Below are 15,104 nucleotides of genomic sequence, written 5' to 3' on the forward strand. Positions count from 1 at the left end.
CACACTCTATTGTGGATGCTCTGGTATCCCTCCGCGTACGTGGTGGGGTCGAAGGCGGCGCACAATGGGGGACCGCACCTTTAAACACATCTTTAAACGCACCGCACTGAGCACGAGCATGAGCACTGCCACCGTGTGATACCGTTTCAGAAATGTTAATTCAGCATAGTCAGTGGGATAGGCCAACTCAGAGGTTCTGTTCAGTTAATATGCTCCGGGGCCAGCTAGGCCCTGCTAGATTGGATCGTGCTTGGCGGCGAGACCACGTGTGTTAAGTGTGATGGGAGCTGTACATCAATGCATGCCTAATACCAATTAAATGCTGCATTTGCTAGCGCTGAAGCCATGGTTAAATGTCCTTAAGTGACGTCTATGCGACGTCCATGCGATGTGAGAAAGCGGAAGAAATTCTAGTCGCAGGGACGTCCGAAGTACGTGACGGGATCTCTCGCAATGTCCCCGCGACGTCTAAACATCCACGAACGGATATCGTGTGGATGTCCGTAGGACGTCAATGGTTTACTGGGTGGAGGCCATGTGGCGAGTACAGTGCAATGCCGATCTTGTGCGCGGATACCATCAAGTACCTGTGGCACCTAAAGACATCTGGAAGACTGCGATCACCACGCCTTTCGGATCTTCAGTTTCTGCGCTGTTGTCGCCTTGCGCTGCGTTTCTGTGCTGTTGCGTTTAGTTGTTCGAACTGTGGAACGCAGCAGAAACATTCCAACGCGGAAGAGCATGCTGACCACCTTCGTGCGCTCTTCAGTCGGCTCACCGATTGCTGTATCGTCTTCAGCGCCGCTAAAAGCTAGTTCGGTGCCGAGGGTCTGCACCTCCTTGGCCATCACATCACCTCCTCTGGCATCATTAGATGGCCATTGTTAGATAAGGGAATTTTCATATTAAGCAGGAGAGGCAATGGGGACGCAATGGTCCCCGTACGAAATGGACATACAACGAGGGCGTCAGATTAACGCGTGTCATACAGAGGAGGTTCAACTGCATTTGCACTGGTTCTTCATGCTCACCGTGACCTTCGTCAATGACCTTCATCATCATCAATCGTATTGCTTCCCGTCAGTGGCACACGATAGAAGGAGCGGAATGATTTGCTTTCCAGCGACAGGATATTACGTAATCATTTACTTACGCTGTCATCAGGTATATAATGTCACAGCTCTTGTATTGAGGTCTATGGCGAGTATAATTTGCCAATTTGGTGAGGGTAGGTTCCGCGTTGATGGCATCCCCTTCGAACACCAGAACCTCCCTTTGCCATGCTCCAAGACGTGAGTCCTGGGATAAATATATTCACACTCGTAGTCACACCATTTGACAAAGGTATCAATTGTCATATTATATGTGCATGTAGCCGTGGTGCATCAGAAGGGCTCACCCTAGTTTCTTGAACCAAAACCACTTCCAAGCGAATTGATGGTTTTTCAAGCTGCTGGAATATTAAGTTCACCTGTAATAAAGGGCACGATTTACAGGGCTTTCTTTCTTGCTTTATTTCGGCTTTTATGGTAAATCACCATGCGGCTGACAGGAAACGCTAATGATAACGGAAACACAAACGCTATATTACCGAAAGTAGGACTGCTAACGGAAACGGAAACGAATATCACGTTCCTCCGTTACCGGAAACAGGAACGAACACGAAAATGATCGACTGGTATTGAATTGTGGCCATAGCTATTACTCTGATGGCAAGCAATGAAGCACACCTTCTGCTCCTAATTCACTCTCCTCATTATGTCCTTTGGCGTCACACGAATAAACTGTGTATTTATACATCTTTGCCTTCATCGCCCAAGTGTGACGCGATCACAGAAGTTACTTTTTATTGACGATTATAATGCATACAACAACAACAATAAATTGATGACGATGAATAGGGAAATTCGCCACATGAGGTGCGGCCCACTGCCCCAAGGCACAATGGAGGGAATTAGATGTGACATGATAATGAGACGATTAACGACACTGAAGTGAGTGGTAGACGCTCAGCTGTGTCGGTGAGTCAACATTAGGAGTGGTGAGAACATCAACAAAACGCAAGGCAAAGACGGAACACAAAAAAACACACAGCACGCGGGTACGCAGGCACATCATAGGGTAGAGGCATAACACATGCATAATAACGATTTCATCATAATACAAACATATGCAAGACCATACTTACACAACCCATCCCCCGACATGACCTTACGAGGCAAGTCTACGATTCTTTTTTTAATTTCACCGTGGCATACAGGGTGTCCCAGCTAAATGTGACCATATTTTTTTAAAATATATCTATCACTTTTTGAAATCAATTGCACTATAGCATATGCTGAAGGGCACTCCCTAGGAGGGCATTAGCAGACTCCTAAGGCAATGTTTTAATTAACTTTCAATAATTAACTTTTTAATTGTAAAAGCTACGAAGTTTTCCAAGGAGAATATCTGATCTCTTCGGCCACCAGATACCAAAGCCGTTTTCAGAACAAAAATCCGTTCGATAGATCGTTCGCAAAAAATCGTGAAGGAACACATTATTTTCTTTATTTTATTCATCGCGCATCTCTAGAGAAGCGTCTTTCCTTCGCCTCCAATACGAGAGGATGAGGGAGCACACCATAGCCTCTTGCGTCCTGGAAAAAGATTAAAGGAAACAGAAAGTTGAAAAGTTATTGAAAGTTAATTAAGACATTGCCTTAATGCCCTTAATTTTCTTCTAATGCCCTCCTAGGGAGTGCCCTTCAGCATATGCTATGTTGCAATGATTTCATCTCGGAAAAAGTAATAGATATATTTTAAAAAATATGGTCACATTTAGCTGGGACACACTGTATACATGGCTGTATTGTTACCAACTGATAGCATCCGCCTCTGGAAGCGACCTCGGAAGGAGGTGTTGCTGTCCACATTTACAGTTGATGGACTCAGCCTGCACAGTTCTTGACTAGAACTTCACCTGGACACTGTACAGGATGACGATAGCCTTCTGCAGAGTTTTTTGAATGTGGGGAGTGCATATCTCACCGAGCGAAATTACTCGCGTGCTGTGCACATCAGGTTCCGAAGCATCACTAAAGCAAACGGTGGCGTTGTCACGTCTCAACGGGCTGTCGACTGCCTACTCACAGTAGCAAAACAGCCGTTCCATTACCGGAAACTGTAACGGGATCGAAATTAAAAGACTGGTGCCAGGAAAGGAAAATGAAAATACTTCCGTAACCAAAATTGAAATGGTTACGAAAGTACGCCTGTTACCCTCCCCTGATGGTGAAGGCCAAATTGTGGTTAACGCACGCCGCAAACGCACACGCCAAACATTGAAATTGCATTATACATCCTTCGCGCTGAGGAGCGTTTGTTGTACGCTGCAAGACCTGTTGGATTCCCTTCGTGTCTCACTGGGCCCTGAGCCTGACAAACCTCGAGGTCAGGAAAACAGCAGCTCTCCACAAAACAGATTTATTTCATCATTGTTCCCATTGAGGAACTGCCATGGTCGGGTCTCGGCTTCGGTGACGGCCTCGTCAGCGCCAGCATGCGGCGCCTTTAAATAGTCGCATGTGTCCCCATATTTCTCTTCCAAAGCGCTTGTACACGCCATTAACAGCGCCAGCGGGTGAGGGTGCAGGACAATACCCTGTACTCACGCTGTTGCGCTGTTGCGCAAAAAAAAAAAAAAAAACAATCGAAAATCTATCGCAATTTCGGAGCGTAACTTCTCCCCATACACCTTCTCTAAAGTAGAACCTGCCGTTTTCGATTGTATTCTGAGAGCAGAAAAAAGAGATATGATAGCCCTACGCATCAAAAAAGAAAAAAAAGTCACAAAGTTGTTTTAACGCTGACGGGGCCCCTTCACGCATAGGACTGCCCGAACTGTTGCAAGTGTGAGCGCATGCAGTCCCGTCACCAATCTCTCGTATACGGTGGCGCCTCTGTTTTACCTAGCCTTGTCGCCCACCGTCGGAGAGGCTTGGCGACTCGACTGTGTAGTGTTTGGACGCACTGTCGTCCCAGCTAATAAATGTAGTATTATATATTATTTGCCCGGCCTCTTCATCCTTCACCATCTCCCTTATCATCACCCCTCCACCACATCGCGCAGTTGACCATCGAATCTCTGTTGACTCGGTAAGCCTGCCTTTACTGACGGAGATAGCGAGCCGAAGACTCACGCCACTCAGTCAAGAGCCAGCCAGTCATGATCGCCTTCACAGTCCTTTGCAAGCGATCTCATTTAAGCCCCACATCACATGGTGATAGCAGAGTCCCCGGAGCCAAGACCGAATCAAGGAACGACTGCCCGTGTTGAACGATCAGCACGAAGTGCCTCGTGAACATTATTTCACGAGTCCTTTATTTTCGTCAACACAGCAACACAAAAGAGAACAAAGTGATGATAAGTACAATGAGCACAACTGTGAATTAATACAGGAGTGCTTACAACATTCTCCCCCTCACGATCGATCCCCCTCATTCTCCCCCTCATTGCTCGATCAACCGGTCCTGTTTGCATGGTCAGAGACCACCTCGTTCTTGTCGTGAGTAACAAATGTGTTCTGCCGTGCCACCGAAACTTTCGACGAATTTCGACAGTTTTGAAGCGATTCATCGCAGGTAAGTACTATCTGTTTCTATGGTACTCCTCGCATTGATAAACGTTAAGATGCTTTTCAACATGAATGACACCGCTCTAGAAGGTTTGTCTCAAAACTTAACAGTGTAGTATCACGTGGTTTAGGTTTTAGTTCTCCACTATGTGTTTTGCGTTGCTTTTCGGAGTTACGTTTGGAACAAAATATGGTTCAGTAAAGTGTGGAAGCGCATGTATAGTGTGCTGGACATCAGACGAAATGTAAACTGCATGCTGCAGCTGTGCTTGCAACTCCTGCGTGCCTACAAAACTGGAAGTCTGGACGTCTTCAGCTGAAGGTATGTTTTCGTGGTTATGCGAAATATTAAAGTTACAAAAAACAAATTCGTTAGTGAATCAATTATTCTGCATTAATCTGTCCGCGCGATATGACGCATAATGCAGATTTATTTCTAATGGTCTTCATAAGCTATCGTGATCTTCAATTCAGAATGTCACACTGGACCACTACCGGGCCGTGCGAAAAGAAATCAATGCCTTGATAGAGGGTATCGATGAAGAGTCCACCACAAGATTTTCGCTTCAGAGCTTTTCTTCCAGTGGTGATGGCCGATATTTTTCTAGCAGATCTTGTCATGCTATTCTGACAATGGTAAGTGCAGCTATTTGCTCTGTATTCAATAATGTGTGTGTGCTGTGGTGTGGTGCACTTTTCTCAAGACCAGTTCCCGTGACGTTGTGGTTAAGATGATCGCTTTCAATGCCGAGACTGGGACGTGACACGAGTTCGAATCCTGTCACCGGCTGTGATGTCTGAGATTTCCTCTGGGTTTTCCGAAGACTTTCCAGGCGAATGTCAGGGGGCATACTAACCCCCCTGTCCCCCACTCCTTTCTGCTGTACCCTCTCCATCTGCCCACGACTGTACGCCACTCATAGCTACAGTTGCTTCGCGGCGCTAACACGGAATTAAAAAAAAAACTTTTCTCTACCAGTGTAATCCTGACCCGAAGCTATCTTCCTCTTTCAGAATCCACTCCGCACTTCGGTTACAACACAATGAACCTATCTCGCCGTGATGTTTGCTTGCAAGAAGTACGATATGGTATGTTTGTTTTGTTGTAAAAAGACTTCGGGTATCCATAATAACAATTTTTCATAGCAAGAAAGCCAACGTATAAGAAAAGGCATCTTGTTGATACATTAATATTTTTCACAGTTCTCTTAAAGACAGAACTACGATCGTGCTACATGTGCCATACTCGTTCTGGAATTATACTTATGTTACCCTTCTGTTAGCAAAGGTGCACAAATATATTCTTTTATTCTCTTAAAGACTCTAGTAAGATTTGTATGACATCTACCATACGTGTTCTCAAGTTGCTATACGTGTTCTATAAAACCTGTGTTAAGTGAATATTTGTGAAGTAAATAGTACATATGCAGGACAGATGACAGCTTAGTTTCTATATAACACCCATTTTTTTCATTGCTGCTAAAGTGATGCCATAAAGAACCCGTGCAACTGATGGCTATGGTGCAATAAAGTGTTTTCTACAATTACATATTGTTTTCATTGTTAAAAATCGCGCAAATTAACACTCGTATGGGTAAAGGAGGCACCCATAAGGGTGCATTGGCTGCATGTCGGGAAAGCGATGTTGCTCACCTTAGTGCATCACCACTCGAAGAGGCCCCATGAACTGTCTTGCCTGACAAACTGGTGCTTCTTGTAATCAAAATGAAGCATGACACACCTTTTTCCTTTCTCAGTACAGTGTATGGTGTACACAAAACTACTGCATCCCGCATCTTCAAGAGTGTCCTTCAGCAGCTTTGGGATACAACTAGAGTGTAGATAGTTTGGCCACCATGGCCTGTCATTCAACGAAGAATGCCCACGAGTTTGCGCGGACTGTACCCAGAATGCAGGGTTATTATTGACTGCAAAGAGTTGAAAACGGAGATGCCTTCCTCTGTGGGGCAACGGAACATGTGGCACTCCCACTACAAAACAGCCTACACAGTAAAGTACTTCATTGGCATTGCACCAAGTGAGCTGATTACATTTGTAGCGAAAGGATATGGTGATCGAGGTGTAGATGCAGAGGTAACAGTTGCCTCAGGCTTTTTGTGTCTGTTGGAGCCAGGAGACATCGTGCTTGCAAACAAGGGATTTCCAGGAATACGTACTGATGTGGGATCTCAACAAGTAACACGTTTTATGCCCCCATTTGCAGGAAATCCACAATTTACAGATTGTGAAGCCTATGCTACGTATCAACACAGCGTCAGTACACATCCACGTAGAGAGGGCGATACAAAGAATGAGGGTATTCAATATATTAAATCGCATGATACCACATGAACTTTCTCCATTCCTTGATGACATAATATACGTATACTATCTGTGATCACAAACTTCAAGCCAGGCATATTCAAGAAAGATGTGAACCTGTGTTAGCATTCACATGCACACTGAATGCTTTGTTCCTTTTTTCGTTTTTTCAACTTTTATTTTATCTGTTTTTAGTGTTGAAGAAAACCTGTGTTCTACCTATATAATCAGTTGTCCACCAAATAGCATTGGGTACTGTATCGCCCCTGGATATGAAACTCCCCATTCGTCATCTCAAAATAAAGTAATAAATGTAAAGTAAGTAAAGTAAATAAAGTTGTAGTTGTAAACATAAAACATGAACACAGAGCGATGGTGTGGGGGGGGGGGGGCGAGAGGGGTAGCCGCCACAGGCGCTCTCGCCAGAGAGGGCGCCGAATGGCAGGCACTGGGAGGTTGGTTGGACAGTATGGAATTTGAATTTGTGATTCCGGCAGTGCGAATGATCATTTTCTTTACTTTATTTACAGAGCTTCAGACGGCAGTGAGGGATGGGGGGGGGGGGGGGGGGGGCTTCACGTTTACACTGCACCGGGAGCCAACTCGCCTCGGGACGGCTCTGCATGATCACATAAACTGTACTTGAACTTGTACACATAAAGACTTTAGCTTTAGCACATAAAAGCAAACTGTGGATTGCAAAAGTGCTTTGCACACACGCAACGTAAAACCTACATAGAGCACTTAATGAGATGACTACATTCTTAACTATGAACTTGACGGATAAAGATTTTTTTCTGCCTCCATGCTCATATACAGGGTGTCCCAGAAAACGTGTCATTGAATTATAATAAAAAAACTACGCCACCTAGAATCATGCGGTCAACAGCATTTGTTCTTATTAGGTTTTTGCCACCTCCTAATGTGAATGTCATGTACTCCAAGTTTAATTATGTCAATATTTGCGAACTCAACTCGAAAATTTGCCAAGTAAAGGTCACTTTTTTACCCCACCAAGATGAAGAACGTGCCGAATTCACTCAAATTCATGATAATTCGCAGTGATATTCACAAGCTATCCCATCGGAAAAAATAGCCTAATATTATGCTTTTCGGAGCACCGAACCATAGCGAGCGATGACTTTTTGAGCGCAATCGCTCTCAGTGCGACGAAAGGAGGTTCCGAAGCAAGAAAAAGTAACAGTTCCTAAAATTGGGAGAGGGAAAGCATTATCCCAGCGAAAGTCGGACATGATAAGCCGTGCCTGTTTTATCTCTTTCTGCGATGTCGGGGAGGGCTGGGTTTCCAACCTCCTTTCGTCGGACTGACAAAGATTGCGCTGAAAAATTCATCGTGCGCTATTCTGTGCGACCTCCGTAGAGCACGATGTTCGGCTATTTTTATTTCGATGGGATAGCTCCTGAATATCCCTGTCAATTATCATTAATTTGACTAAATTAGACACGCTCTTCACATTGGTGGGGTAAAAAAGTGACCTTTACTAGGCAAATATCCGACTTAAGCTCGCAAAAATTTACCTAACTAAACTCACGTTACACGACATTCACATGAGGAGGTGGCAAAAACCCAGTAAGAACAAATGCCATTGACCGCATGACTCTACAAGGGGGTGTAGTTTTTTTAATTATAATTCAATGACATATTTTCTGGGACACCCTGTATATGAGCTTAGTGCTTTGAGGTAGTATGTGAAAAAAATGGTACCGACGCTTTGGAATTACAGTGGATAAAAATAGGTCGTTCCTTAGTACAGTAAGACTAAGGCTGTCTGTACTTATAGAACTTACATACCTCTAGCTTTAGCACATGTACACCAGGCAAACTTTGTATTTGTGTATAGTACGTGTTGGTCTCCCTGAGCGCTAAATTATCAGACCCTTGAAGATATCGAAAATTGGTGGTTCTATCAAGTTGCTTGTCTTCTTGCTGTATGGGCATTTTATCTCTAACAGTAACACTTTTCCATGTTTGTCTCTGCATGCTTGTGGGAAACAAAGCGATGTCGTGTCACACACATCACAGCCGTGTCTCTCAAGTGGCTAACATACACATTATTTTCACAGGGTGCGCAGTCATAGATGATGACCACTGGCATGGTCGAGCGGGTTAAGGCGTCCCGCTCGTTGGTGGTAGCCAAGGTCATGCAGAAGGCTCGGAGGTGGTGGGTTCGAATCGTACCACCGGCTGTGCTGTCTGAGGTTTTTACTGGGTTTTCCGAAGACTTTCCAGACATATGTCGACGCAGTTCCCCTGAAGTGGGCCCAGGACGCATACTAACCCCCCTGTCTTCTCTCCATCTGTCCACATCTGTGCGCTGCTCCGCAGCCACAGTTGCTTCGCGGCGCTAACACAGAATAATAAAAAAGTCATAGATGACATTTGAAAAAGTAGCATTGGTGCATAACATAGATGCGGAATACTCGACAAAAGGAACTCCTTACAGATTAAGTTACTGTGTATAAAATGTAAGTTACTAACGAAGTTACTGGTTATGAAAACGAACTTAAAGTTTTTAAGTTACTTTTGAAAAGTAACGAGTTATTTTCAAGTTACTTGCTACCCAATATACACTTTTAGTTCTTGACCTCTCTATAATTAAGTCAGATCTTAATGGCACAAACTAGCTCCAGTGGCATAGTGGTTATGATATTATCGCTTTCCATGCAAAGAATGGGAGGTGACGTGGGTTCTTATCCCCGCACCGCCGGTGCTGTTTCTCTTGGTTTTTCTGGCCTACTTTCCAGACGAACGGCGGCACAGTTCCCCTGAAGTCAGCTCAGGAGGCATACTAGTTAGGGTTGCGGAGTTGCCACTCTGGAGTTGGAATGATTCCGGAATCATTCCAGAAATTAGCAAAGCCTGGAATGGAGTTGAAATGGAATGGCGGAAACTGTCGTAGGGATGGAATGGGAATGGAATTAGGCATTTTTCTGGCAGGAATGGTATTGGGATGGAATGGTCTGGGTACCCAGGTGGTAGTTTTGGTTTCAACCCGGTTGTTTCTGTCTCCTTCTGCCCTAAAATAACCTTGTCTTTGTGCTTTCTCCGTGCTGGGTAATGCCAGTCTCCTCTAGCACTGCTAGGCTACCCAGCACGGTTACCGGTCCTTTTCCTTTTATTGATGGAATTAAAGGAATGGAATAGGGTTGCCAAGCCATTCCAGGAGTCATTCCAGGGGCCATACCTTTTCATTCCGACGAATTGAAAGGAATGGAATTATCGCACATGTCCATTCATCGGAATGGAATTGGAATGGAATGGTTGACCCCATTTCGCAACGTTGATGCTAACCACCCTGCCGGCCTCTCGTTTCAGCTGTCCACTCCCTATCTGTCCTGGTCTGTACGCCGCTAATAGCCGCCGTTGCTTCACGTAATAGAAGTACCCAACCCAGCAGAAAGCAGACCTCGGAATTGTATGTTCTATGAGTTGTTGTCTTCCGCGGACATTTCCTGGAACCATGCGAAACTTGGCATCTGCTCTTCCTACACAGTGGCTATTATGAATAGGCTGCTCGTCGCTATGATAAACGCCGCCTGAGTCTCCTTATATACGACCACAACACAATTTGTAGCGTTCACCACTCAACAGCCAGGAAGCGGAGTCAGCCGCGCACGCATAAAACCAGTACACACATGACTGTCGTCTCATTCGACGGGCAGGACGCAGCTTGCGTTATCCGTACACCAGGATTGAATAAAAAGAACTTACATCAAGTCACCTTGACGACGTTACCTAAAAATGCAACGAGTTCCTCGAGAAGTCACTGGAGTTAAAAAACAACGAGTTAAGTTAAAAGTTACCACGAAATAGCTTAGTTACTGTAACGATACCCCAACGCTGATTCATAACGTAGCAAAAAAGACGAAACTCAAGTTCGTCAAGAACAAGCTAATAAACATCAGCCCAATAATAGTTATGCATGAGAGTGGGTTCCAGGATCTATCATAAATGTAGCACCACTGGGCCGTCACAGGAAATAAGTTTGAGACCTCATAAACTTGGCTTCCTCTTTCAATATGACGTAGGAAAAGCTGAGGGCACAGACAAAAATGGGACAATATGTGTCGTCCCCTTTTTTTTGGTTGGCCTCTCGGTTTTTCCTACGTCATGATGAAGCACCCCATCTCTACTCTTCCTCTTTCAAATCAAAAATTCATTGGAAGATTCCATCAGGAGATCTGGCTATCCATGGCTCCTCAGGCCAAACTGCAACAGTAGCGTTACGTTCCATTTTAAATGCTTTTCGACCTAGTGGTTCTGTCTTGGTGCCATAGTGCGTGGTCATGTTGCAGTACGGTACTTGGGAAATAATTGCCACTGCCAATCTGCTTCTTCGCAGCATGTGAGTATCCTGTGCGTCTAAAAATATGGCCTGTTAAAATGTCAATCAAAAGGAAGCATTTTACAAGAAACCAAAACCTTAGTTGGTGTAATGAGAGCAAATCGCTCGCTGTCCTAGAAGCTTCTGCTCGGCAACGCCTTCTGTGACAGGTCAGTGGCGCTTGCAAGACTAAGCTTCACCAGTGATGTGTAGATTTTCATTGCGGGACATGTAAGCCTGCAATGAAGATGTGCTATTAACAATAGCAAACACTCAAGGCACTGTCTCACCAAAAATTTGGCTGAGAGAGAAGAAAAGCAATTGAGCACCCATATATCTGGAATATCTGAACACGCTCATGTGATAGAAGTCAGATTTCAGAAAATTGTTCAGTTACTCCAATGTCCGTGCGAATTGGTTGCAATGAGAGACAAACCGGCCGCACTAGTTTTCTTTCCTGAACACCAACCCTTCAGCTGAACAACTTCCTAGCATAAAGCCTGGAAACTGCAGGCTGTCTGCAGCCCACTGAAACACTCCAGCGTTTCGATGGCAGCCCTATTTTCAGAGGATCTGAGGGAGTTGCTAGAGCAGGGTGTCCTAGAAAACGTGTCATTGAATTTTAATTTAAAAAAAACAACGCCACATAGAATCATGCGGTCAACGGCATTTGTTCGTTTTTGATGTGCACCTCCTGATGTGCATGTCATGTAACCTAAGTTTAAATATATAAATTTTTGCGAACCGAACTCGGAAATTTTCCAAGTAGAGGTCACTTTTTTACCCCGCCAATATGAAGAGCATGCCGGATTTACTCAAATTAATGATAATTGACAGGAATATTGAGGAGCTATCGTATCGGAAAAAATAGCCGAAAATGATGCTCTACGGAGTCCGACGAAAGGAGGTTGAAAACCCAGCCCACACCGGCATGGTAGAAAGAGATAACACAGACCTAGCTTATCGAGCCCGGCTTCGAGTGGGACTCTCCCTCTCCCAATTTCAGTAACTGTCACTTTTTCTACTATCACTCCGGGGCTGGGTTCCCAACCTTCTTTCGTCGGACTGACAGCGACTGCGCTCAAGAAGTCCTCGCGCGTTATAGTCAAGTGCCCCGAGAAGCATGATGCTGGGCTATTTTTCCCGATACGATGGATCCTGAATATCACTGTCAATTATCATGAATTTAAGTAAATTCGGCACACTCTTCATGTTCGTAGGGTAAAAAAGTGACCTATGTTTGGCAAATTTCCGAGCTCACTCCGCAAAATTTACTTAGGTTACATGACATGCGCATGAGGAGGTGGCAAAAACCTAGTAAGGACAAATGCCCGCATGATTCTAGGTGGTGTAGTTTTGTTATTAGAATCCAATGATACGTTTTCTGGGACACCCTGTATAGCTAACAACATGTCCCTTAGTGGGCGATCTATGTCTGGAAAGAACCGCATTACACGACTGACATCAAGCGCCTTGCTCGGCGGGTTATCCCATGCAATGAAGAAATATGCGTTTGCCAGCACTAAACAAGGCAAGTGTCACAGGGCGAGAAGCTTGTTTGGCGGATTTTCGTTGTCTAGCAGTGTTAGGTGAGTTAATTTGGAACAACACACTCTGGTTCGGTGGGGCATGACATCTTCGGGATGCTCAGATTTATGGCGTCCAGATGCTTGGTCGGACACGTCGAGGAACAATTCCCATTGAGAAACCCCACACTTGGACGCGACTCTGTTTGCGCCTCCGGGTTGTTCCTGGTACCCCGCGGTGCGACCAGTGCTGCTGCTTTCGCGTTGTTCGGACCGTGTTCATTAACCAGATGCCACGTGTTGTAGCCTAGAATTTTGTTTTGTTGTTTTGTTTTGGTGAAGTCAGGGACTTGGGAGTCGTCTTCACACTGATGCATTGACAGAAGAAAATTATTGTTTTTGCGTAAAATGGCAGCTGTGTTTCGTGACAGAGGCGTGGTGACCTTTCCTTTTCTCAGAAAAAGGGGGGTGCTCCGTGCAGTGACATATGGGAACCCCGTTTCCCGAGGTAATATAAGGGGTAACTGAAGGAAAGTGGGGCAGTCGTCGCAAGGTGGTCGGCTAAGAGTCCTAGCGAGAGAGTGGTGGGGAAGTTAGAGGAGTGGCGGCAATGTACTGCAGGTGGACGAGTACACAAGTTAGAAGTGTGTGTGAAGGATGACTGAGTTCGGCAAGTGTTGTGACGTGTTTGAGTGAAGCGACGACTCAAGGGACCCACCAAGAACCACCACCAGAAGTAGGCAGCGTTTGAGCCCCTCCAAGACAACGCAGGACTGAGAAAAGTGTGACAGTTTGTTAGAAGCGTTAGCAAATTTTGAGTATTTGCTGTCCAATAGTGAGCAAGAGTAAAGATGATGTTGATTGTAGCTCTGTGTACGTGTGCAATCGTTGAGCCACTCACTGCAACCGCTTGACCCGCTGAGTCCGAATCATAATTAGTCACGAAGTTCCAGACATTACTCGGTATCGTCACCCGAACCCGTGACAGCAAGTACGATTCGTAATGTTTGCCCTACAGCGTGAACGCCCAAATGAGCGGAGCACCGACCTTTCAATTCATTCAGGGCTCCTGTTCCTCTCTGGCAGACTTTAGACAACTTGGCAACTTGGGATACACTTTTTTCTGCGCCGGTGGGCCCCATCCCCACGCTTGGCTTGTACACGAGAAAGATTTGTGTCTTTCCTAGAACACGGCTACTGCGCCGGCTGCGTGTTTACAAAGCTCCTTGCTTTCCAGTCACAGACTGCATGTTTGATGCTTCGCTCGCCGTCCAGCTGCAATAAACGATGCAAATATAGTTACTCGATCCTGTGCTAACCTTATGTAAAGGCTACAAAACATGAAAGCAAGGACTTATACTTACAGTGACTTGAATAGTTTTGCTCGGCCACTAGTTCCGTTTGCGGTATGCAGCTTCCGTTCAAAACACTTTCTTCCCCGCATATGACCTGTTTCACGTCGTGTACGTGGCCCAACTCGAGTAGAAGGGTGCCTTTCTTCAGGTGGTTGCGTCGGATATTGGTTTCAGGCTTTCGCTGTGGCAAGACATTTGCCGAAATAACTATGTGCGGCCTAACGCTCCCCGCCACCGTCCGCAGTTTCCTCGGGAAACTGTTGCTGTTATGCGGCGCGCTAGGAGCGGCGACAGTGGCGACACGTGATCTCTGCGGGGAGTCTATTGATGATGATGATGATGATGATGATGATGATGATGATGATAATAATAATAATAATAATAATAATAATAATAATAATAATAATAATAATAATAATAATAATAATAATAATAATAATAATAATAATAATAATAATAATAATAATAATAATAATAATAATAATAATAATAATAATAACAACAACAACAACAACAACAACAACATGGAGGAATGAAACTAAGGAGGCGGCTACAACACGGAGGGTCATGGGACTCCTTTGGCATGCTGCTGACGGCTAGCTCTAACTGCTTCTTGAACACAAGTTATGAGCAAAGCACTTTACAGTCAAGTCCGAAGACACTTAGACGCAATCATTAATTACTACAAAATTAACTACGGTGACTTAATTTCTGGTAATAAATTGCTTGACAGCTCTGCACACATGTGACACTTCTTTTAGTTAACATGCAAATCAGATGTACTCACTGCATTGAAGAAGTTGACAACGTACAACACCAGGTTGTAGTGCGTTGAGAACTTCGCTGTTATGGTTGAATCACATATGACGAACACTTGCAAAGTTATGTTGTTCGGTAGATCGTTTCCTTTGCGCTCTGATGAAATAACGTAACGAAAAC

At 44.8% G+C, this 15,104-nt stretch overlaps 1 protein-coding gene across 1 annotated transcript in view; it reads right to left on the reverse strand.

Annotated features, from left to right (window-relative positions):
• The window catches only part of LOC135383615 (A disintegrin and metalloproteinase with thrombospondin motifs like), a 60,074-nt gene that overhangs the window by 33,999 nt on the left and 10,971 nt on the right, over positions 1 to 15,104 (reverse strand). The window contains exons 3-5 of the mRNA XM_064613006.1: positions 14,953 to 15,080; positions 1,400 to 1,471; positions 1,154 to 1,299 (exon numbers count right to left, since the gene is read on the reverse strand). Of these exons, the coding sequence (XP_064469076.1) occupies positions 1,154 to 1,299; positions 1,400 to 1,471; positions 14,953 to 15,080 (346 nt within the window). The remainder of the gene's footprint in view (positions 1 to 1,153; positions 1,300 to 1,399; positions 1,472 to 14,952; positions 15,081 to 15,104) is intronic.

This window comes from Ornithodoros turicata, chromosome 2, assembly GCF_037126465.1.
Source record: "Ornithodoros turicata isolate Travis chromosome 2, ASM3712646v1, whole genome shotgun sequence".
Taxonomy (NCBI): domain Eukaryota; kingdom Metazoa; phylum Arthropoda; class Arachnida; order Ixodida; family Argasidae; genus Ornithodoros; species Ornithodoros turicata.